This window comes from Chiloscyllium punctatum, chromosome 17 (assembly GCF_047496795.1).
Source record: "Chiloscyllium punctatum isolate Juve2018m chromosome 17, sChiPun1.3, whole genome shotgun sequence".
In the NCBI taxonomy this organism is placed as follows: domain Eukaryota; kingdom Metazoa; phylum Chordata; class Chondrichthyes; order Orectolobiformes; family Hemiscylliidae; genus Chiloscyllium; species Chiloscyllium punctatum.
The window spans coordinates 75,731,287-75,757,222 of NC_092755.1; the positions used below are offsets into that span (position 1 = coordinate 75,731,287).

General features: G+C 40.0%; 1 protein-coding gene across 4 annotated transcripts in view; it reads left to right on the forward strand.

Moving 5' to 3' along the window:
* The window catches only part of sh2b3 (SH2B adaptor protein 3), a 185,729-nt gene that overhangs the window by 149,851 nt on the left and 9,942 nt on the right, over nucleotides 1-25,936 (forward strand). For all 4 annotated transcript variants that reach the window (XM_072587547.1, XM_072587546.1, XM_072587545.1 and 1 more), the window contains exons 6-7: nucleotides 7,992-8,206; nucleotides 13,170-13,341. In XM_072587547.1, coding sequence (XP_072443648.1) covers nucleotides 7,992-8,206; nucleotides 13,170-13,341 — 387 coding nt within the window. The remainder of the gene's footprint in view (nucleotides 1-7,991; nucleotides 8,207-13,169; nucleotides 13,342-25,936) is intronic.

A 25,936-nucleotide genomic window follows, 5' to 3' on the forward strand; every position in this document is an offset into this window, starting at 1 on the left:
TTCATGATGGGGGATGGAGGTGTATAGGGACTGGATGTCCATGGTGAAGATAAGGCGTTTTTGGCCAGGGAAGTGAAAATCATGGAGGAGGTGGAGGGGTTGGGTGGTGTCCGTAACGTAGGTGGGGAGTTCTTGGACTAAGGGTGACAGGACCATGTCGAGATGTGCAGAGATGAGTTCGGTGGGGCAGGAGCAGGCTGAGACAATGAGTTGACCGGGGCAGTCAGGTTTTGTGGATTTTGGGCAGGAGGTAGAAATGGGCGGTGCGGGGTTGTGGGATGATGAGGTTGGAGGCGGTGGATGGGAGATGCCCTGAGGTGATGAGGTTATGGATGGTCTGGGAGATGATGGTTTGGTGGTGGGAGGTGGGGTCATGGTCAAGGGGGCAGTAGTTTGGCGCACCGATCTAAAAATAGTTCGCGGACACCTTCGGTTCTCCTGCTCCTTGGATGCTGCCTGACCTGCTGTGCTTTTCCAGCAACACATTTTTCAGCTCTAATCTCCAGCATCTGCAGTCCTCACTTTCTCCTAGTTATCTGTATGTTAGGGTAATATGTTTAAAAAGTAGAGAAAAAATGAAGCCATCTTTTCATTATGATGGTTCATTTTTTTCGGGCGGGGGTGTTATGAAGTTGTGGGTGTACTATACCTTTAAGATAGTAAAGGCTAGCAGTGACAGCACCAAGTCTTCTCAATAAGACGCAATGTAACGTGCTCCAGCTACTGGGCCAGCTGGTTGCTTGGAAATGACAAAACTGGTTCAAATTAGGCCAATCAGTTTAAATGATACCCTGAAAAGTACCAAATTCCAATCAAATTTGAATTGAGTATATTGACAATCTTAAAAGCCAATGATGCTTTGGGGTATAAGACCAGGGATAACTGAACAATTGGGAGGAGAACTGCCACCAGACCAACAGCTGTAGACCGCTAGTCAGAACTCTGAGAGGTATCTGTCTGGAGAAGGAGTTTGCACAGAGAAAAACCTCAACACTGACCTGGAGTGCCAATCTACTGACGAAGAAAAAGGGAAGATTCGGACGCTGGCTGGTTTTAAAATTTGAATTTTCTTGTAAATCTTTTTATTCTGTAAATCTGTTTTATTGGACTAGTATTATAGAAGGAACGGTAATGATAGTTAGAGAAAGGAGGTGTAAATAGTTGTGAGTTAATTATTCTCTGTTATACTTTAAGAAATAAAGTTGTTAATTTTTACTTTAAATAGTTCTTGGCCGATAAGATTTTCACAGATTACTGCACGGGATAAATCTTTTTCTGTGTTACTAGTTTAAATTAAGCAGAAGGGTTTATCCCATGTCATAGCAAGGGTACTGGGGAAACCACATCTGGAGTACTGTGAACCATTTTGCTCTCATTACTTTAGGAAAAAGAAACACACCAAATCTAACATTCAGTATGATCATATCGGATTTCTGGCTTCAACTTCATATTCCACCCAGACTCCCTTTGAGAGACCAATCTCTGTCCGTTCCAAACTTACAGGTATTTTTTAATGGAGCATCCACAACCCCTTGGGTAGAGAAATGCATTGATTTGCTAATCTTTTGAGTGAAGCGATTTTTCCTCCTCTTGGTTTTAAATGATTATTCTCTTTTCCTGAGACTGACCCTCTCTTTCACTTTAGATTCCTCAACTAGTGGATGTAGTCAGTCTCTCAGCAGCTACCCTTTCAGGTTCCTTCAGATTCTTCTTAATTTCAGAGGATATGGGCCAAATTTACTCAATCTCATCATAGCATAAGTCTTTGGTCCCAGGGACCAATCTAAGGAACCTTAGTTGCCCTTCCTCTAGTGTAAGTGAAACTTTAAAAAAAAATTGACACCAAAACTGCACTAAAAATTCCAGATATGGCTGAGCAGATTAGACCTATGCTCGATGGAATTTAGAAGTAAGATATGTAAGATTCTGGAGGGGACTTAATAAGGTAGATGCTGAGGGGATATTTCCTCTTGTGGAGAAATCTAGAACTAGGGACAATGTTTGAAAATAAAGCGTCTTCCATTTTAAATGGAGTTGTGAATTTCCTCTCTGAGGGTCATTAGTCTTTTGAATACCCTTCCACAGACAGCAGTGAAGGCTGCATCATTGAATATACTCAAGGTAGGTTAGGGAGACTTGTATTCACAAAGGAGTGAAGAGTTATAAGGTGTAGGCAAGAAAGTGGAATTAAAGCCACATTTAGATCAGCCAGGATCTTTTGGAATAATGAAACAAACTTGCTGGGCAAATGGTCTTTTCCTGCGACTATGATTAGATTCCATAAAGCCAAGTACTCCACCTGATGGCTTTGTCTAAAAATACTTCAGCTTGCGCAGAAGCAGTTGTCAATTTGAGAAATTTTAGAAATGATAATGGTAGAAAGCATTAGTACTGCAACAATCAAGGAAAAGGTTACAGTAGCATTGAAAGTATAATCATTGCTGCAATAGTTATTAAATAAACTGGGATTATGTTGCATTAGATCAAAGTGTTCATTGAGTTTTAGTTGTTGACCACTGTCCTAAGCAATTACTTTCTTAAGAGCCACTAGTTATTAGCCGAAGCTCAAAGTATAAGAATGGTTATTGCTGAATGTTGTGTATCATCACAAGCTGTTACATTAAAGCATCTTACAACATTTACTTGTGTGTATTGTACCTCTTTGGCTCAATATAGCACAGTTGATCTCCGATCAGTCTTTTAAGAATATACAGTCCAATATATTTTCTTTTAATTCATTCAGGGATGTAGGGTTTTCTGCTTGGCTATGGTATTGCATTGCTCATCCCTAATTTCTCAAGAAGGTGATGGTGAGCTTCCTCTTTTGACTACAGTAATGAATTTGGTCAAGGTACAATAACAAGCTGTTTAGGGAGGAAGTTCCGGGAATCTGACTCAGCAACAATGAAGGAACAGCAATATATTTCCAAATCGGGGTGGTGAGTGGTTTGCAGGGGAACCTCCGGTGATGTTGTTCCCATGTATCTACTAGATGGCAGTGGTAATGGGTTTAGAAGGTGGTGTCTAAGGATATTTGGTGAATTTCTGCCATCCTAGAGGGAGTGAAATTTATGGATTTGTTGTCAATCAAGCGGGCTCCTTTGTCCTGTATGGTATCAAGCTTTTTCAGTATTGTTGGAGCTGCACTCATCCAGGCAAGTGGGGAATATTTCATTACAATCCTGACTTTTGTCTTGTAGATGGTGGCCAGGCTTTGGGGAGTCAGGAAATGATTTACTTGCTGCAGGATTCTTAGCCGCTAATCTGTCCTTGTAACCACAGCATTTATATGGCTGGGCCAGTTCAGTTTCAGGTCAATGGTAATCCCCAAGATGTTGTTATTGGGATTTCGGTGATATAGGGAGATGATTAGACTCTTCCTCTTGTTTGATAGAATTATGGATTCAAATTAAAGAAAGTGTTGCATTTATGTATATAGCATCTTTTGCAACCATTAGACATCCAAAAATATTTTGTAAGCAATTAGGTACTTTTGAGATGCAGTCTCCTGCTTATTAAAATGTCATGGGATTTGCTGCATCCAAATGATTGAGAATATGTGAGCTCAGTTTAAAGTCTGATCCAAAAGACTGCAGCTGTGACAGGTCAAACTCCCAGTAAACTGCAGCCCAGCTTGTGCTCAAATCCTGGAGTGGGACTTGAAACCATAACCTTCTGACTCAGAGGCAAGAATGCTTGCAAATGAGCATTGTCTGATGTGATTAGAAAACATGTTGCAACTTAAAGTATTATGGCCTAAGTTTTCTTAATTAAGTGTCCCACCCTCTGCTTCAAAAGCAAAAGTAATATTGTAAAGCTAGAAATAATTAGCATAGTGTTTAGCTTGTACAAGCTTCTAGCACTCTTGCATGCCCTCACACACCTTTGCGTGAATGTCTGGCAAAACAGACATGTGCTCCTCTAGCAAAAACCCAGGCTCTGGAACAAAGAACAATACAGTACAGGAACAGGCCCTTTGGCCCTCCAACCTGCATCGCTGTTTGCCATTCCAAACTAAAACTGTCTTCACTTATAGGATCCATATCCCTCTACTCCCTTTTCATGTGCTTCTTGAATGCTGCTTTTGTGTCTGCTTCTACCACCACCTCTGACAATGTGTTCCAGGTACTTACCATCCTTTGTGTGAAAGACATGCCTCACACATATCTCTTTTAAATTTACCCCCTTGCACCTTGAACCTGTGTCCCCTAGTAATTGACCTTTCTACCCTGGGGAAAAAAGCCTCATACTTGCCATTCTATCCATGCCATTTACAATCTTATAAACGTCTATTAGGTCACCCCTCAACCTCCTGAGTTCCAGTGAAAACGAACCCAGTGTAGCCAACCTTTCTTCATAACTAAAATCCCCCATATCCAGGCAACATCCTGGTAAACCTTTTTCTGTAACTTCTCCAAAGCATCCTTCTGGTAGTGTGGTGACCGAGAACTGTATGCAATATTCCAAGTAGGGTTAGTTGTACGTGATAGTGGCAGATTCAGGGAAGTATTTTTTAAAATTCATTCATGGGATGTAGGCATCACTGGCTGGGCCAGCAATTCTTGCCCAATTCCAGTTGCCCTTGAGAAGGCAGTGGTGAGCTGCCCTTTTGAATTGCTGCAGTCCATGTGCTGTGGGTTGGCCCACAATGCTGTTAGAGATGGAACTCCAGGACTTTGACCCAATGACAGTGAAGGAACAGCAATACCTTTCACTTCACTTGATTCCACAGTAACATTTATGGAAGTCTGATCTTTTCTTGGCAGACTCTGTTTTAAGCCAAAGAGCCACAAAGGGGACAGGGCTAATGAGTGCCCTACTCGGTGAAGACTGTGTTTTGTGAATGGCCTAAACTGGGCATTTGGATCACTTTTCATGTGAATGAGAAGCTTAATGACAGCAGGGATACTTGATAAAGGGCTCGGCCATTTCTGAGTGCAGGTATTTTCAGGCATTTATTGCTTCTCAAAATGAGATTCCATAACACCCATTTTATATTTGTCTTTCATCAGCTGAAACATCTGCCACTATTTTCACTGAATTGTCTTTTTGTTTATCAAATTTTGTCTCACAGATGAAGAGTGGTCAGCAGGGGGAAAGAGCTGAGAGCTGCCCAATCCATAAGATCAGTAAGGACATTATAGAGTTAGCACCTTAAGGTCAAGAAGGAGAAAAATTTAAATTGAGGTGATATTTATTGTATATTCATATAAGCCTGGAAAATCCCATTGCAACCAGTATATTAGTTTATTTAATTCACCTTGAAGTGGTTAAAGCAACAGAGAAACATGGTTCATACACATTAGGCTTTCAGATACTATTAGTGAACATTTCTAAGTTGATTGTGTGTGCATGACAAAGAAAATATTTATTCAGACCAAGTATGAACTTTTTAAACTTGACTGCCTCTTACCTTGTAACAGATAGTAAGCATTTACGGAGAACGAAACCCAAATCTATATTTAAGTTTACAAAGACAATATGGAGCCAAAAATGTGATCCTTGGTGCCTGAAGCACATTTGGTTAAAATACAGGAGTCATGTAATATATTATCTGAGGGCTTGAAGACTGTTATTTGGCCAGTGTGCTTGATACTGCCAGCATGGTATTCTGGAGCTTGTGGACAAATGTTAGAGGGCTTTCTATAATTAGCTACAGCATGTAGCTCCTTCAGTGCTAAGTGTCTTTTTTGTGAGAGGGTTGAGCGTGTGTTACTGGAAAAGTACAGCAGGTCAGGCAGCATCCGAGGAGCAGGAAAGTGTCGATGTTTTGGGCCGGAGCCCATCATCAGGAGAGATGAAGGCGTTCTGTGATGTGGAGAGACTGGAGGAGCTGGAATTATGGTTAAGGTTAGAGCAGACAAGGTTAAGGTGGAGTTAATAAAGTTAATAGAAATTTGAGAGGATTAAATAGAGTAAATGGGGAGTAATTATTTTAACTGGTGGGACGGCTGGTAACACGGAAAACAAATTGAAGATAATTGGCAAAAAAAGCAGAGGGAAGTTGTGAAGATATTTATTTTAGGCAGCAAGTTATGATGATCTGCAATATGCTGTTTAAAAATGTAATGGATGCAGATTCAGCACTAACTCTGAAAAGTGAATAGATACATACTTGAAAAATGTTGTTTGCGTAGCATTTCATGAGGATTATGGTTGAGGCTAATTGGATAGCTCTGACAAAGGACCAACTCAGGCATGATAGGTTGAGCGGTGTCCGTCTTTCCTGTATGAGTCTATAATTTCAATTCCGAACTTTCACTTCATTTTTATAGTGCCACCTGTAGGCCTCTGAGAAGGCCTTTTGAGCCAATTTTTCATTTATCAGTTTGTGCTCCACATCTGTACCACAAAGAGTAATGGTAGGGCCAGGAAAGTCAGCAACCCACATTTCAGTTCCTATCTTAACCTCCAAAACACCAGCTGGAGTGCCACTAAAATATAGTAGTGATTGACTTCTAAGTATTCTATGCCAATTCTTTTGGTGCACAGTGCTTGCCATGCCGAAGCAGTAGCCATATGTCAATATAGGCTAATTATACTGTAACGCTTACCTGTTTTCCACCACAATAATCTCTTCAGAAAAATATCCAGTTGTTTCTTGAGCCTGCTGTGTTATTAAACTTATAGCTCTTCCTGTTTACATATAACCTAGTATATTGCCCTCTGAGTGAAAGGTTATTTGAGTCCTCCTGCTCCTTGTATTGGAAACATTCAGTATAATGATTAATTTGACCAGATTGGCTTTTGCTAATTGCTTTTGTAATCACTGCAATGTCTTTTTACTGAAGATTGGATCCTGGGTAATCCAAGATGGAGCATGGAAAAAAGTTGTAGCTTTGAGGAAGAAAAGATCAAAACAATGGCACTTTTAAAAGGAGGAAGACAGATAAAAGGCAGTGACCACGTGGTCAGTGAGGGAGGGAGAGAGAGAGAGAGAGAGAGAAAGAAACCCACACAGCTAACTGACACACCACTGAATCTGCACAGTTACTGCCTTTGCTGTTTGAGTTCATATCTCTCTGGACATCGGAATGATTTTAGGAAAAATTAACAAACAGCGATGGAATGAGCTGCCAGAGGAAGGCTGGTACAATTACAGCATTTAAGAGGCATCTGGATGGGGATATGAATAGGAAGGGTTTAGAGGGATATGGGCCAAGTGCTGGCGAATGGGACGAGATTAGGTTAGGATATTTGGTCAGCATGGACGAGTTGGACCAAAGGGTCTGTTTCCATGCTGTGCATTGCTATGACTCTAAAGCAAGTACAACTCAACATACCTTTCTAACTGCAGACATCTGGCATTAGTAACACTGCTCCCTCCGCCCCATCATCTTTTGTCAATCTAACTGCAAACTTGGAGATTGTTTAACGTAAGGTCAGTAAACCATTAAAATAGCAAAGGATGGGATACAGTACTTTGGTTAGATCCTTTTTGCAGCCTGTTAAGTTCTAATTTTATGGCTATTTTCTGCTGCCTGTTTTCAGTCTAATATTTTGGCAGCTTCTTTATCTCTAGTTCTGTGACATTATTTTGATCTGGAATGTTGTTGTAACATCTTGGATAGTCCTGGTGTAATATATCAATTCTATTCTTCTTATTCACCACAGTAACTGTGTCTTTGAGCAGGCCCAGCAAGTTAGTTAAACATGAATTTCCTTTTCTGGAACTCAACAGTTCTCTATCAATTTATGGTTTTCCAGGTGACATTTCACCAGGATTATTTCAAGGATCTTTCCTTAAAGAATATTAAATGCTTGATACAAGTTAGTCCACTTAGATTTTGTTTGTCATAAGTAATTTACTACTGGACTGAATTTATCCTGATGATGTATTTACCTTAAACTGGGAAATTCAGTCTTGCTCACATTCTCTGATTTATGTACTAAAGAATATTCAAAAAGAATTCCTCTCCCCCATTCTCTTCCTGATACACTAATATTTTGCAAAAATAGTACAATTGTTGACCTTTTAATTGTGTTTTCAGGAGCTGCCCATCATTGCTTGACAGAACAGCCCTACCAAAAGACAGACCGACTGTTCTCATCCTATGCCTGGTTTCATGGTCCAATCTCCCGATTTAAAGCAGCGCAGCTGGTACAGGTTCCAGGAACTGAGGGTCATGGGGTATTCCTTGTGCGTCAAAGTGAAACACAGCGGGGAGAGTATGTCCTCACGTTCAACTATCAAGGGAGAGCCAAGGTAATAAGAATACGCATATACAGAGCTTTACTTTGCACATTTATTAAAATATTCTGATGAGCAAGGTGGATACATTTCTGATACCACTTTAATGGTTTAAAGGGTAGGTAAAAGCTGAGAATGGATAACAATTGCCTTTCTGAAGTGCCTTTAATATCGAAAGCTTCACAAGGTCCTTGACAGAGGAAAACTAGATGCTGAGGAGTAAGCAGCGTTTGGCAAGACGAAGAAGAGCATTGTTTAAAAGATTAGCTCTAGGATTCCTAAATAGGCAAAAAAAATGCAAGTTGAAAGGGTTTGTGGTAAAAGGGAGTGATCATTGAAAACTCTGAAGCCCATTATGGAGAATATCCATAGATATATGGAAGAGCCAGAATTAGAGGACTAAAGGGATGAAAAAGGTAGTGAGGCAAAGGAGAGAAGAAAGATGTGACTATTTATGAAGTTAAAAATCACACAACACCAGGTTATAGTCCAATAGGTTTAATTGGAAGCACACTAGCTTTTGGAGTGACGCTCCTTCATCAGGTGTCGCTCCGAAAGCTAATGTGCTTCCAATTAAACCTGTTGGACTATAACCTGGTGTTGTGTGATTTTTAACATTGTACACCCCAGTCCAACACCGGCATCTCCAAATCATGACTATTTATGAATGCATTTATAAATGGGAGTGTTGATTCTGTATGTTTTGTGTTTGAGAACAGGGGAACCACAAAGCCATTGAGACGGAAGAGTGGGAACTTGTGTAGACCAGGAATACCGACAGGAGAGTATATATCTGTGAATATATTCTCCAAGGATATCATTAAAATATCAGAAGGAGTGATTGAGGATAGAAACTCTAACATACAACTTCATTCACTGTTCCAAACTGAAAGTCCAGTGTAGATTCCTTTCTAATAAACTGCCCTATTTCTCACAAATTCATGATGACTTTGAGCATTTTGGATTTTTCTAACTACTCAGTTATCCAGGCCCATGTGATAGACTCCAATAACTTCATCACAACTAGCATTAAGTTAATGGAGCTGTCATTATTTGTTTCTTCCTCCTTGTCTTAAATAATCAAGCAACATTTACATTTTACTAATCCAATTCAGGAGTTGGAGCTTTGGAATCCATAGTGGTCAAGAGTAAGAGGATTAAAAGAAAATTAATTAAGCTGAAACCATTCCTTTCATTAATGGTGAAAGGAAGACAAGATGCTAGACTCCAGGGGGGTGCATCCTAAAATGTGTACTATTCATGGTCTCCTTGGACTGCTAAAGAGTATTTACAGTATCTGCTCAGGTAAGGAAAACATCATTGAGGAAACATCTTACTCTGTCCTACAACTTTGTGGCAGGATGAAGATAGAGCATGATCATGTGACATTGCATCACTTCGTATGATGCTCTGTATTGCCTTGTTACCACTTCTCAGTCAGACTTAACACATTGCACGAAAGCTTCCCTGCAGAATCCTGTGTTTGGAGCCACGCATCACACAACAAAAGCTGTTTGATATTGTTGGAGTTCATTATCTCTGCTCCAAGATCTCTCTGCAGGGTATCTTAGGGTATTGGCCTAGGTACAAATGTCTTCTGCTGTTTCATCAACGACCTTCCTGGCATAATAAGGTCAGAAGTGGAACGTTCACTGATTATAGCATAAATGTTCAGCAATACTTGCGCATTTACAGATGCTGAAGTAGTCTGTGTCATTATCCAAGCTTGGGCAACTGCACCTCACCAGTGTCAGACAATGACCATTCCCAAAAAGAGAGAAGCTGACCGTTCCTCGTTGACATGCAGTGACACTACTGTGATTGCATCTGCCACCATCAATATCTGGATGGGTTACCATTGACCAGAAACTGTACTGGACCAGCTGAGTAAGTATTTAACTATAGGAATGGGTAAGAGATTAGGAATTCTGCAGCAAATTACCTCATTTCCTGTCTCCCCAAAGCCTGTCTACAATCTTTAAGGCAAGATTAAGAATGTGTTTGAATACTCTCCACTTTCTGAGAAGAATGCAGCTCCAATAACATTAAAGTTTGACACCATCTACAACAAGCATCCTGCCTGATTGATACCATCCACTGCCTTCAGCATTCAGTAGCAGCAATGTGTATCATCTGTAAGATGCACTACAGTATCTCACTGAGGCATCTTTCAAAGCACCTGGCAAAGGCATAACCTCTATCATTTAGAGGCATAAGGTCAGTAGATGCATGGAAGTAGCACTGCTGTCGGTTCTGCCCTAAGCCAATATATCACCATCCATACACTGGTGATCAAAGTCGTGGTGTTTCTCCCTAACAGCACTATAGGTGCACCTGCACCCCAATGATGGCCCAGCCCACCCCAATGATGGCCCAGCCAAGGGCACACACACCTCACAATCAAAATTTTAAAAAAGACATGAATCACTGGAGTTCAGTAACATTTAATGACTTTCCAAGGCCTTAATTGCTCGTCTTTTGTGCATCCATAATATACCCAAGGACGTTGCGAGCCAGTTGCAAGAATTTATATTTTTTGTTCAGTGCTTCCTGCTTCTTGTAGACATTGCAGCACAGCTCGCACTCTCGTGTCATTGCTGTTTCTGAGTGGAGTAGGCCATCATCCATGTGAAGTACAACTCCATTCCTTTTAGGTTATTTAGCATTGTCCGTTGGAAGATTTCTGGTTCTGATATGATGCTGAAAGGTGAAATAAAACTTCCAGAGTAATGAAGGTTCTGGGTAACATGGACCTCTTCACTGAGGGGTTGTTGCCAGAAGCTACTACTTGCATCAGCTTCTTGAAGATTGAACTCTCTCTGAATTTTATTAAGTTTTCATCCACAGACAATTTAGGATGAACTTTGTATTCATCCATTTTGTTGAGCTGTGTAAAACGTATGAACATTTTGATAGATCGTTTGGGGTCTGTCAGAGCTGAACTAATCCTTAGCTACAATATTGAGACAATTTTGTTCTTTCGATTTGGCAAGAGGGGGAGAGGATATTTTCTGGGTCTAAACAGATACACTAGCATTGTTTAAAGGTGTACAATGTGGTATACCTCCTTAATCCTATGAACAGTTGTGGAAATACAGAGGTGAAGTTTTAGGCTGAACTTCTTTGATTTTTATTTCCTCCATATTGGCAAATCCAAGACAAGTCAGTATAGCCTTTACTATTTATCAATGATGGTTTAGGGTTGTATATAAAGCCTGAGTGAGTTTTCTATCTTTATGTTGAAGGGCAGTTCACAGTTCTATATACGTCCTGGCCCATGTAGTTAAATGTGTGATGGCTGAAGAGACCTTTACTCCAACCACACTTCCATGTAGAAAAAAACTAATGTAACTAATGTAAATCTTATCTGTTTCCCTCTACTAGGATATCAGCGCTCTAGTATCTTAGATTCCCTGATCTCACCAGGAAAGAGCATCTCCAATTTGTTGATCACTTCTATTTCATGCACTTGACCATCTTCTGCGAGTTTCTCTGTACAAACGTTTGCTGCCACATACACTCACATTCTTTCTATAAAACACCATTTGGTTTCTTTGGTGGAACAATTTTTGTGCTTGTATCTTTTTTCTATTACACTGTTAACAGGTAGCAAGGGCAATTGATTCACACTCTTTCAGTGTCCCTCATTTTCTACTTTTAAATTTAACTTACTGTACTATGTCCCTTGCTGGAAACTGACAGATCACAATTCTGTCCTTGATTAGTTCTTCCTTTAAGCTGAAATACTATTGGTTCTCTACAAGTCTGTAAAGATCATTGAAAAAAGTAGAGATATTTTACTTGTCAGTATGTACACTTAATGCATTTAGCCTAGTCAACACTCCTTTTTCTCATACGTTGAAGTGGGCATTGATTCCTTTTATCACTCCCTCATACAGATCTTATATTTATCAATTCCTGTCTGACCAGGATATTATCTGCACAGCCATCTGTTGCATACAACAGTGTACTGATCTGCTAAGTGCTCATCCTCTCAACAAGACTGAATGCAGAGTGATAGCTTGGAAATCTTTGCTTTCAATTTATCCATATTTCTGCTTGAGCTGGACAAGGTCCCTTCTTTATGGACTGAAAGTGTTATTGGCAAGAGCCTGTGACCTGCTTGAAACTTGCCGGTAATGGCAGAGATATTTCCATAAATGTTCTTGCGCTATTGCACCGTACAATAATCTTACTCCGCTGCTAAGTAGTTTCTACAGAATCTGCAGGGGTAAGGAAAACATTAACTTTATTGAGGAACACCTTAATGTGGCTACCCCATGACACAAGGCTACAAGAGATCATGTGAAATCACATCACTTCCTGTGATTATGTAAATTGTACCTCATTAGCTTATCACTTATCCTACAGAATGCTCAAAGAAATGAGCGAGTAAGTTGTTAAGGCTAGAAACTGTGTTTCAAGACACAACATAAACTACCAAATGCCCAAGACAGAAACTATATTTAGTGAGTTTGTATAAGATGATCTAAGTCAAAATTTAAAATGAGCTTGGATGGACAAATGAAATAAAAAGGGAGAAATGGACGTGGTAAAAAATGAATAACTGTGATTTGAACTATTTACTACACAAGTAATGGACTAATTAGGCAGAATGTATGTTTCTACCTTGTAACTCCTGTGCATTTCTATGTAAGTAAATAAACTTTATATTGTTGTCCAACAGCTCTAAGCGTAATTTCTCTCTATGGTGTGGTACAGGACCTAACAGACCGAAAATTGCAGCTTTGATCATTCTCTGACCTTGGTTGGTTGATTTTGTTGAGAACAATGATCATTCTCTACTCCTGAAGTAGGGAATGACAAGGTCTTGAGGATTATTTTTGTTCTTGAGCTGAATCATCTTGCAAAATAAAGTTTTATTTGCTAAATTTAGTAAACTAGACTGTGCCCAGTAACTACTGTAATACCAAATAGAATCTTGTAGTGATTCACAAATGTTTTTCTAACTTTTTAGCATCTCCGACTGCTTGTCACAGAAAGAGGACAGTGCCTAGTCCAACACTTCTGTTTCCAGTCTGTCACAGAAATGCTGAACTATTTTGGAAGGTTTGCGATACCGTTGGAGTGTGGCACAACCTGTGAAGTCAAACTGTCGAGTTATGTTGTGGCGTTCCCTCACCAGCAAGGTAAGAAAAGATCATCTGAGTATTTTTAATAGAATTTTCAAGGCAGAAAAAGTTTGTCCTTATTAGAATGCAATGTGTCAATAGATCTAAGATTATCAGTTTAAACTCTGACTTGCTCCAAAGAAAATCCTTACTGGTGGAGACAAGCCTTCTTTGGGTGATTGCTTTTCAGGACATGGTGATACTTGAGTAACCCAATTATGGAAGGTAATAGTTTTATTCAGTCTTGTAGATTTTTGGAAAATACTTTTGGAAGAGCTGGTGGAAATTTGGAATGCTCCAACTATTTAATGGATTAAAGTAAGTAGCTAACAATGATATTTGCTCTATAGGGCCATTAAGATGACACTTGAACTGTCTCTGGGTTTTTTTTCCAAACCAAAAAAAAGGTTTCTTCACAATGATGTTTCACGAGTAAAAAGGTATTATCGACCCACGAAAGCCATCTTTGACACAAAACATTGCTGGAGATCTGAATTTAAAATAAAAACATTATGGAAATACTTAGCAAATGTGAAGCGAAGTAGAGTTAATATTTAAGGTCAATGCCCTTTCTTCAGAACTTATGGAAGATACAACTATAAATATCTTTAAATCAATAGAAGGGCAAGAGAGGGGCATGATAACCACAATTAGTGATTGGGTAGATGGCAGGAATTAACTAATGAAAGATTTCATATGGCAAAAGCCAAAGAGAGTGGCAATAGTTGTAATAAGTAATAAAGTTTAGGTTCAGTGCTCGCCTCCAGTGCTTGCAACACTGTAGGGAACAGATTGGGTGTTAGGACTGATGAGTGGTTGAGGGTTTCATGGACAGAATAATCCTTTGAGAATGCTGAAAAGAGAGGGCAGTGGAAGATACACTTACCAATTGCAACATTCTGGAGCCAACATGAATGGTGCAGGATGAACCTTGAATACAGAAACTGAAGTGATGAAAGGGCGATATGTAGAGTGTTAACAAAGGTGTCAAATACCTTAAATCTTTAGAAACATTTTGATTCAGAATGTGAACAAAGTAACTCACGTAGAAAAATCAAGGAATTTGCAAACAGCTCCTTGCTTAGAAATGATGGAGTTTAATTTAGATAAATATGAGGTGTTGTGTTTTGGTAAGGCAAATCAGGGCAGGAATTGTACAGTTAATACAGGGCCTTGGGAATGCTGCTGAACTAAGGGACCTAGGGGTGCAGATGCATAGTTCCTCGAACGTGGAGCCGCAAGTAGACAGGGTGGTGAAGAACGCATTTGGCACGCTTGCCTTCATTGGTCAGTGCATTGAATATATAAGATGGGGTATCATGTTGTACAGGACATTGGTTCGGTCACTTTTAGAATATTGCATTCAATTCTGGTGTCTCTGTTATAGGAAGGATATTGTTAAACTTCAGAGAGTGCAGACAAGATTTACAAGGATGTTGCTGGGACTGGAAAATTTGTGTTATAGGGAGAGACTGAATGGCCTGTGGCTTTTTTCCTAGAGAGCTGGAGGCTGAGGGGTGACCTTTTCGGGGTTTATAAAATCATGAAGAGCATGCTTAGGGTGAATAGCCAATATCTTTTATCCAAGTTAGGGGAGTCCAAAACTAGAGAGCATGGGCTTAAGGTGAGAGAGAAAATATTTAAAAGGGACCTGAGAGGCCTCCTTTTCATGGAGGGTGATATATGTATGGAATGGGCTGTCAGAGGAAGTGGTGGAGGCTGGTACAATTGCAACATTTTAAAAAGCATCTGGATGGGTATATGAATAGGAAGCATAGACAGGGATATGGGCCAAGTGGTGGCAAATGGGACTGGATTAGTTTAGCATGGGTGCGATGGACTGAAGGGTCTGTTTCCATGTTGGATAAATCTATGACTCTATAAATGGATCTCCAATTTATGTGTCCAAAAGTTCAAATCCTACTGATTTACATCACTCAGCCTCTCTGCTGCATTCGGCATGAGATCAGTCATCTTCTGGCCAGGCTTTTCCAATGCACTGTTTTATGATAAAGTTTTCCATCTGTTCCTGAGTTAAATCTGGCTATCCAGCTCACCCTGTGCAAGCGAGCTTTGTTCCTGTTAGGGAGGCAGTGAATGTTGCTGTCATGGATCCTGAAGAAATACCCAGACTCGACCATCTCTTCTCCTAAAGGAAGTAACATAGTGGGAAAGGCCTCATGGGGAGAGTAAACGTTATACTGAAAGCTGCTTGTATTCAAATTTTTGACCTTTCATAGGCTATAAACTTTACGAAATTTAAGTGACTCTTCTAATATGCATATTTTACTAGCCAAGTTGGAATTTTCGAGAACAACTTTGATAAAGACAATTATTTATTTCAGAAACTGAAATTCAAAATTGACTACTGGTATGGGAGCACTTCTTGTTTTATTCATGGCTGGATTAAAACATAGATTAAAGCAAGTGAATACAGACACCAAAAAGTGAAAGAAGATCTATCCTGATTAAAATATGTGGGCTGGACTTAGATGAGCAGCGCAAAAGATTTTTAAAAATGCAGAGCTGAGCTCAGAGCCAAAATTGCCACATGGTTAAAGATAAAGAGGAAGCTTCGAGAGGTTTTATAATCAGAATGACAGTGCAGCAGATAGAAAATGCTAAGTTGCACTAAAGAAATTAAAATCAGCCTGGTAAGCATTTTTTTTTTGGAAAATTGTGATGTTTTAAGAGTAAGCTTTGACTATTGTGAAAAAATTGAGCTCATGAAATCCATCTAAGTGCTCTTTCAGGTGCATTGTATTCTGTGAACAAGACAATACCAAGAAGTGAACTCTGTCTCTCAAATAATTCAGACTTGAATGTGTTTAAATGGCTGTACCTGTGCAGATGAGTTCACTTGCTGTTCTATTACAGTCAAGGGACTAACTATATGTGCCAGTTGTCATGTGCCCTGGATTGTCTGCATCTGGGAACACTATGTGCCTTGTACTCTGGATCATCATTAGTTCTGCATCTTTGCATACACACTGAGTGTCCCCCAGGTTCACCATCATGATTTTTGTCTACCAGCGACTCTTACAGGTTCACCAGGAACATGCTTTCCCAAAGAGGGCCAAAGCATCTCATACCTGAGTCCCCAAGAACTGGTCACATGCTGTACAAAGCTCTATATTAGCAAAGCTGTAAGCAGATATAAATATGATGTTTGAAACATGAATGAATTTGTTGTCAGTCATCATCTTAATAAAATGCACGTGCCGGAGTACTATACATACAGATTTTAAAAAATGGAACTGCAAATAAATCCCTCAACATCTGCAAAGAGAAAATTAAGTAGATTCACATTAAGGTTTAATATTCCTCTCTACGTGTGGACTGTGGTTATAGAGTCATAGAGATGTAATAGTTATGCTATTTAGACTCTTGGTGTTTTAGTAATTTTACTTCTTAACACATACATTCCAGTTGCAGCTGAAAATTGAAAGCCAGACCGTTGCATTCATGCTAATATTGTGAATATGCTTTCAAGCTTGAACTTGCATCTAGATGATGAAGGAAAGGGGTATTTGATTAATGGAAGTATTACAGGCCAGATCCTCAAAATGTAAGAACAAGTCATTCCACTCCGTTTCCTTTCCTGCCACTCTATTAGATTATGCCCGATGCATTTGAACTCCATTTCACAGGAGTCTCCCAAGCACTGAGGATGTCACCTAGACAGGGGACGAAACGTTTGCAAGACAAATTCCCAGCTCGGCGAACAGAACCACAACAACGAGCACCCGAGCTATGAATCTTCTACCAAACTTTGTCCATTTCTCTGCATTTGATTCGTATCCCCTGGTATCCCTAGGTTCAGCCTTTGACCCTGGGAGGATGTGAATTAGGAAGTCAGAGCTGAATTAGGAAGTGCTGGGCTGGTGATGAGATTGGAGAATACAAGTGTTCCCTTAATTTCCTGCACCAAGAGGTGACATCAAATGCTGTTGGGCTTCTGTTTGATTTTTTAAAAATTGTTATCTTTGTTTGACACAGTGAGTGGTTCTGGAGAAAGGGATATTTGAGATCATCTATGTGAGGAGAGTGCAGGGTTGAAATGTCAAATTTATCTGGATTAGTGCTAATGCTGGATGATGTTAGTTCAGCTGGTTATAACCAGGAAAGCTGGTTCTCAGTGGTGCAAATTGCTCCAGTATGTAAAAAAACCTGACTAGGACAAATAACAGGAACTTTTAAGTTCATAACACCATGAGAGGTAGGAGCCGAAGAATGTCATTCAGCCTACCAACTCAGTATTGCTATTTGGTGAGATCATGGCTAATCTGATCATATTCAACTCCACTTTCCTGCCCTGCCTCTTCCCCCCCCTCCCCCCCCCAACCAACCCTTGACTTCCTTATTGTTTAAAAACCTGTCTCTCTAACCCTCGAATGTACATGATGACTAAGCTTCAACAGCCTTCTGCAGTAACGAACGGTGGCTCAGTGGTTAGCACTGCAGCCTCACAGCACCAGGGTCCCAGGTTTGATTCCAGCCTCGGGTGACTGTCTGTGTGGAGTTTGCACATTCTCCCCGTGTCTGCGTGGGTTTCCTCCGGGTGCTCTGGTTTCCTCCCACAATCCAAAGATGTGCAGGTCAGGTGAATTGGCCATGCTAAATTGCCCAAAGTGTTTGGTGCATTAGTCAGAGGGAGATGGGTGTGAGTGGATTACTCTTCGGAGGGTTGATGTGGACTGGTTGTGCCGAAGGGCCTGTTTCCACGCTGTAGGGAATCTAAAAAAAATTCTACAGATTCACTACCATGTGAGTGAAGAAATTCCTCTCCTCTCTGCCCTAACTCGGTGATCCTTTATTCTGAGATTACGCCCTCTGATTCTAGATTCATACAAGGGAAAACAAACTTTCAACATCGACCCCGTTAAGCCCCCTAAGAAACCCTTATATGTTTCAATAATGTCCTCTCTCTCATTCTTCTAAACTCTAAGGAGTACAGGCCTAACGTATGTACTCAACCTCTCTTCCAAAGAAAATTTCTCCATACCTGGGCTCAATCTTGTGAACCTTCTCTGGCCCACCTCCAATCTCAGTGTATCTGTCCTTAGGTAAGGAAACCAAAACTGTTTATGATATTCTAGGTATGGTCCAACTAATGCCTTGTACAGTTTTAGTGATACTAGTTATATTTATACTCTGTTCCCTTTAAAATAAAGGCATTAGCTTTCCCTATTAACTGCTGAACTTGTAAACCCCCAAATTCCTCTGGGCTGCAGCTTTCTACAGTCTTTCTTCATTTAAATAATATTCAGCTCCTGTATTCTTCCTGCCATAGTACATAACCTCACATTTTCCCATATTAGAATTCATTAACTTAACTTGTTTATATCCCTCTGTAGACTCTGTGTCATCTTCACCACTTGCCTTTCCATCTATTTCTGTCATCCACAAAATTTGGTAAAGTACATTTACAATAACTTGGATGAAGGAAGTGAATAATTGTGCCCCATCACTGATTCCTGTGGCACATTTTATCCCAAATCTGTCTTCTGTTAGTTAGCAATCTTCTCTCCATACTAATATACTAACCCAACACCTAGGCTACTTAATAATATAAGAGCCTAATCTATGGTACCTTATCAAATGCACACTGAAAATCTAAAATTTGGTTCTAAATATTGGAAATCTAAACTGTGGTTCCTCTTCATCTATCTTGCTTGTTATTTTTACAACAAATTTTAACAAAATTGTCAGGAATGCTTTCCCCTTCATGAATCCACGCTGACTCTGTTTGGTTATATTATGCATTATTTAGATTGTGTATTTTTAAACACTATTATGTTCTTTAAAGTAGACTTTGATGTTTTCCCAGTCACTAATGTTAAGCTCACTGGTCTATAGTTACCTGTTATTTTGTCTCCTTCCCTTTTTGAATAAAGGTGCTACATTGGCAATCTTTTAATCATTTGGTACTTTCCAGAATCGAACATGCATGGAAGATTGCTACCAGTGCATCCACTACCTTTATAGCAACGTCCTTTATTGTCCTCTGAGGTAACCCGTCAGCTCTATGAAACTTCAAAGGATGCTCACTTTGAAGGAGTTCTCTGCCTGTCTCAGACTTTCACTCAGTGAGTCTCTTTCTCACTGCCACAGCGGTGTGACCTCTTTAGCCTTTTGACCACACAATGAAACAAACTTGCACCTATCCCTACCTCACCACCACCCCCATCTTTATCTGCAGCTCCCCTTAAACCCACCCCCAGTCCTGAAGAAGGATAACACCCGAAACGTTGACCTCTCCACCTCCTGATGCTGCCTGCCTTGCTGTGTTCTTCCAGCCTCCTGCCTGTCTACCTTGGATTTCAACATCTGCAAGGTTTTTTTTTGTCTCTATGAAACTTATCAGCTTTTAGCCCCGTTAGTTATCATGGTACTTTTTCCTGCGGTGATAGTTATTGCATGCATACCACTTTGTAAAGACTTGATTTTGAAATGGTGCAGACTAATATTCCCTTTTTAAAAGTGTGACATGAAGAAGCAATTGCAGAATTAAGCAGAAAATCTTGTTGCTGGAGAGACATCAAATATATTCTAAAAATGTTGAGATACTTAAAAATTGATCAGAAGTTATAACAGAGGATCACACAGCCAGATTTTAAGTGTGTTCCTGTACATTGTCTAATGTACATTGATTGGGTGGTATAATAGCAGCACTTCCTGTGCAGATTTGTTCCTGGAATGAACACTTACTGGTGCAGATATCTACACCATCTGTCAAGTGCAGTTTTCTGGATAAACAGTAAAGGCTGTATCCACTAAAGGCTGATTACCTATCCCTATATTTGGCTCGGTGCACTGAGCGTGTGGGGGTTGTAACTATCCCAACTTCAACTACAGGAAGGTTTATCACGCGATTGGATTCTTGCCAAAAATCGTTGCATATTGTAGCACAATGTGGTTTTAATTGCTGTAAATCATTGACCTGGACTATATATCTTAGCTGGTAATGTCTGAATGTTATTTCCTCAACTACTAGTTTGTATCTCGCACGTAGCCTTCCATTAAAAATTTCAAACACACTATCCTCAGAACGGTTTATTCCCATTTTTGTACTTAATTGTAAAGAAATAGAAACATTTTAATCTGTTTTGTAATCCAAAACCAATTGACACAACTTTTGAACTCCACCAAGAAGTTGCACCTTTTCTCTGCCATTATTCTCTGCCAGTTGTCTCCCCTTTTCCTCCTTGCGATGTTTGACCCTGTTGGAATGGGAGCAACAGATGAGCTCAGTACTATCCTCAGCAGTGACCGACACCTTGTACTTCTAATCAGAAGAGGGAAGCTTGATTGAGTTTCCTCTCCATAAACCTGGAGTACTGAAGTCAGTTGCTACCGTGTTGCACCTTGAATCATAGCATGGAGGTCAAACTGGGAACCTTCAAAAGCATATTACAACCTATTCCTTCGTAAAAGTTCACACCAGGGAATCATTTGAACATTTGAATTCTATTTATAAAAGTTGAACCAATACTATTTTGAAGTCTTTAAGTCTCCTTTCCTATTCTTTTTGAAACCAAGTGCAATTTGGAAAATTCCAGGTGTCCTTTATTGTTCCGGTTACATCCACAGAATAATAGATTTTTCGTCACGTTTTCCCTTTCATAAAACAGTTGCCTTTGTCTAATCATATTATGGCTTTCGAAGTAGAGCTCAAAATACATGATGGCAGGAAGGTGAGGGTTGAGAATTTGTCCCCAAAAGCTCTCCATCAATCACAGGCCAGTTGTCTTTTGCATTTTCTGCTGTTAGGCTCAATGTGAGATTATCAGAAGCAAATCTGGGAGGGGGCAGTCTATGGTTGGAGCAGCAGTGGGAAAGTGAGGTGGGGCAGAGAACAAGGCCACTGAGACTGAAGAGAAAGTGAGGCTGATGGACTGGTGTGGGAATGAACATTGGAATGCAAAGGAGTGAGCGACAGCTTGTAATGGAACCTGAGAAGCTCCAGAGGAGGAGGAGAGTGGCTACAAAGGTGAACATAGGAGGCTGCAAAGGAGGAGAGAGACATCTGCAAAGTGGGATGAGCAGGGCTCTGAAGTGAGGGGTCATGGCTGCAGCTGAAAGTTACTCCTTGCAAGTGAATGTGGAATCTGTATCTTAGAATTATTGAAGGTCAGGAAGCTACTATATAAAGAAAAATGTGGATGCTGTTAAAATAAATACTCTGTTAGTTGGACAATTTAATACACGAACAGTTTTATTTCATAAGGATTTGCAGTTTTGTATCATCACATCTCAAAATATGCTGAATTATTTTGAATGCAGTGACTGTGTTAGAGACAAACATGCAATCATTTAGCTCCAACCTCCCAGCCTACAAAAAAAAATTACGGTGATGGCTTTTAATGTACAGAGGTATGTGAAATGATTTTTTAAAAAATTTGCCAACTTCTGTTATCTTGTGGTAACTTAGATATTATGTGGTACCTAGAAAATGAAAGGTTTCCTTGTGTGTTATGAATTTAAGTTTGATGGGGTGGCAGTGATTTCTTCTAATTTTGCTGATGTGTGAGTTCAAATATTCTGTTAACTCAAATACAAAAGGTATTGTTGCCATGTAACCACGTCACGTAATGAAGGTTGTGTTGCTAATACTGTGGAGAATGTGCATCATTCACTGCGAATACACATATGCATGTTAATGGATCCGACCACAAGGAATCAAGCCGGGGAGGGAAGAGATTAAGGCAAGGTGGTGGAGGGGAGCCTCCCTCAGAGAGAATCATCTCCTGTTTCCCCCCCCACCCCCCCATCTCCTGTTATTTTTCTCTCCCTACTGTTCACTCTCTACTCCCCATTCTCTGTCACCCACCCCCGCCCACCATTCTGTCTCCCCATGCTTTCTTTTCCGTCATTCTCTTTGTACCCCCCATTCTCTCTGCCCCCTCTCTATTCTCCATCCTCACCTCTGAAACCCCCTGTATTTCCAGTTTCAGTGTTGCGCCTATTCAGTGCACAGACCCAGTGTAGACTTTGTGCATGGTGCAATGACGTACAGAGTCTGGAACCATGCACGTTTCCTGGTGAGCACGCAGTTCCCGTGTCAGCAAATACTGCCATAAATGAATTAGTAAGAATGAGAAAAAAAGCCCCTGAAAGCCAAAAAAAACCTCTGAAAATCAAAAAGTCAGCCCTTGAGAAAATCTTGAGGTGTTCTTGAAAAACAATGGTTTTGACCTCTGTTTCCAAGTACCTCCTTGTTGTTTTCTTATTGGCAACAAATGCTTTAATACCTTCAAATCTGCTGGGACCTTTTTGAATATTAGGGAGTTTTAGTAAATCCCAATAAGTGATATCCCTGCAGCTACTTCTTTTATAACTTCTTTTACATTTCACTCTCATGAGACCCCACTATTTCTGGGATGATTTACATACCTTCTACTGTGAAGACAAACTAAAAGAATACTTGTTTACTATCTGGGCTATTTCCAATTTTCCCCATTCTAATTTCCCCTTCATCAGCCTCTAAAGGACCCCTTCTATCTTTCTTTCCTCTGTTCTCACATATTTGTAGAAATTCATACTTTTTTTGGTCCTGGTTAGACCAATCTCATATACTCTGGTCTCTCTATTGATTTCTGGGTCATTATTAAAGTCACTTCTAGGCTTACACATTATTCCTTTACATCAATGAAGTTAAATATGCTTTATTATTCTGTACAAATATTTCAAATGTACACTGATCATTTTTTGATTTACTTTAATGGTAGGTTTCTCAGCTGTGAATGTTTAGTTGTGATAAAATCTTGTTTTTTTGCTTTACTTTGGAGATTTTTCTTACTGATGGTTATTTGCTGCTCTCAATAGTTTTGTCTTGGTGGTGATTTGGCAGGCTCTCAGTTATAAAGTACATCTGTGACTTATTACACAACATTTTAATTTGGAAAACTTGGGAGTTGTTGCTTGGCTTTATGTGGTTGTCATTTTGTTTGTCCACTGCATGTAACTTTTCAGTTTAGTTTAAATAATTAAACTGACTATTGCTGCAGCAGGCTTGGATTTTCCGTTTTTTTTATTATCTCAATTTTGATATTCTGAGCTATGTTTAATGCACATTAAGAAGGGATCAGTTGTTATGTAGCATGTCTGTTAATATTACCGTTCTACCACCTCCATCTACTGAAGTGTTTAGGGTGAGAGGGGAAAGGTATAAAAGAGACCTAAGAGGCAATTTTTTCACACACGTGTATGGAATGAGCTGCCAGAGGATGTGGTGGAGGCTGGTACAATTGCAACATTTAAGAGGCATTTGGATGGGTATATGAATAGAAAGGGTTTGGAGGGATATGGGCCAGGTGCTGGCAGGTGGGACTAGATTGGGTTGGAATATCTGGTCGGCATGGACGGGTTGGACTGAAGGGTCTGCTTCTGTGCTGTACATCTCTATGACTGTATGGATAGTTTTGTTTTTTCCCCTTCTAGTAGGATGTGACTTCTCCACATTGAATCCAATTTTAATGATCCTTTTCTGATCTGGTGTGTTATACCACCCCCTGGTGGTATAATTTGGAACAATCATCTTTCCAGTTTCATATTGTATAATAAGGCAGGGAGAGAGAAAAGCTTATTGAGTCCTCTAGACATAATCCTCCCACACCTGGCCTAGAATTCCCTGCAGGAATCCAACCTGGAAATTGTGCTGATTATGCCAAGGTCAAATTATACTCACATTTCTTGATAATCTCATTAGCATTTTTCCCCAAAGCTGTTTATTTGATGCAGAGATGTGAAGTTTTCCTTGCTGATTAGCACCTTTCAGTATCATGCTAGCCCTACATGTCACAGGGTAATCTAGAATGAAATACTGAAGTCAGCATGGTGTTCATTCAATTTCATGTGAGAATTTGTAACCCAGGACTACAAAACATATGTTGCTTTGTGTAATTGTAGTGAGTCCTCCTTTTATTCAGATCATAATGAATAGGTCTCCCAGTTTACCAAATGGTTTCTGTTCAAAAGCGTGCAGTTGAGTTGGGTTAGGATGTGAAGTGAATGAATTTTAACAATGTACAGGCTTAATTATAAACATTTGTATTGGCTGTACTTATTACATAACCTGACTCCATATACCATGCATTCGCTGAATTGTCAATTCCTGTGCTATTTGATATTCAACTGCGCTGCTCTATGCTGTTTGATGTTATATATTTTGTGACTTAACAACAATGTAGTGTAATTATCTCTTAACTTTACATCTATTGATGTAAGGGAAGTGTGTGCAGAACCAGGCACAGGTGAAACATTCTCAGTTCTTATTTCCTTCCCCCAAATTCAGTAGCCTCGTGACAAGAATGTTTTACCGTAACAGCTCACCACAGTCCAGTTTTGCTGTGACCTCCATTCACGTAACATGCAGCTTTACTCTTTTTGATGAAGAGTATCACTTCCTTTGTCTACTTAAACTGGAAGTGGAACAACTGGCTGTGTAATTTGTATTCAAAGTGCACTGAATAAAAGCAGATTTCTCTGTGAGAAGTGAATCTTCCCTAATTTATGTTCTGGACATTTATACTTGCCTGCATTTTTAAGGAATTCATCTAGAATCACTTGCTAATAATTCTGAAGGATTCGAAGTTTTAACATACAGTAAACTTCAATGCTACTGAGAACTCAGTTCTTCTAGTGCAAAATATTAAGAATTGAAAATTGGTTGCACTATCTTTTTGGTTACAAGGGTCATTATTCTTCACTTGCCAGCTTTGGTTCTGGTGGTAAATTTGATGTCACCTCATCTGCATGATTGGTACATAGGGCCCAGCATCTGCTAAGATGCTGCTGCTCAGCAAAGGATTGAGCAGTGTTTGCAGAGAACCCATGGTGTAATCAGCCTTCTGTTCTGAAAGGCAGCCTGCCATTTCTGAAGGTAAGCTGCACTGAATTACAGGTGACTGCTGTAATAATGAGGAACAATAACAAAACAAGGGCACTGAATGTTCAGAGGTCATGGATTTAATCCTAGAAGCCTTAGTGGTGAAGGTGTACAGGAGAAGACATCCTATTTGGTTTTTCTAGAGTCCAGCAAGTCTAAGGACCACATCAGAAAGGATTGAGCAAGTTGTCAGTTGAGCAGGGTTGTCAGTGCCAAAGGAAGGGACCCAAAGAGCTGGCAGCAGTGCTAGGAGACCTCACATTGTTGGTCAAGGTCAGTAAGTGTAAACAAGTTCTTGTATTTGCCATTCTTTACCCAATCATTCACTGAACCACAATCCCAGACACTCAGGTCTCAAATCGAACATCTAGATACTCCACCTCACACTCCCATCTAGTTCTTGTTGTTCCCACTTCTGAAAACTACTCAGCCATGGTAGGTCATCGACACTTATTTCTTCCATTTCTTGCAAAACGAGGTGGTGTTTAATTGTAAGTAGTAGGGCAGTACAGGACTCTTTATCTCCAAAGAGGATGCCTGTCTGTATCAGGGGCTGAAGTGTGACAGAGCCTGTGGCATTTGGAATTAAGGAATGCAGAATGGCCCCGCCTTTTCCCAACTCTGATTCACCTGTCTGTCATGTGGAGTGAGCTGTTGATTCTGGGATCATGGATCTCTTATTTTCGAACTCACTCCAACCTTTCCCTTCTAATCTTCTACTTT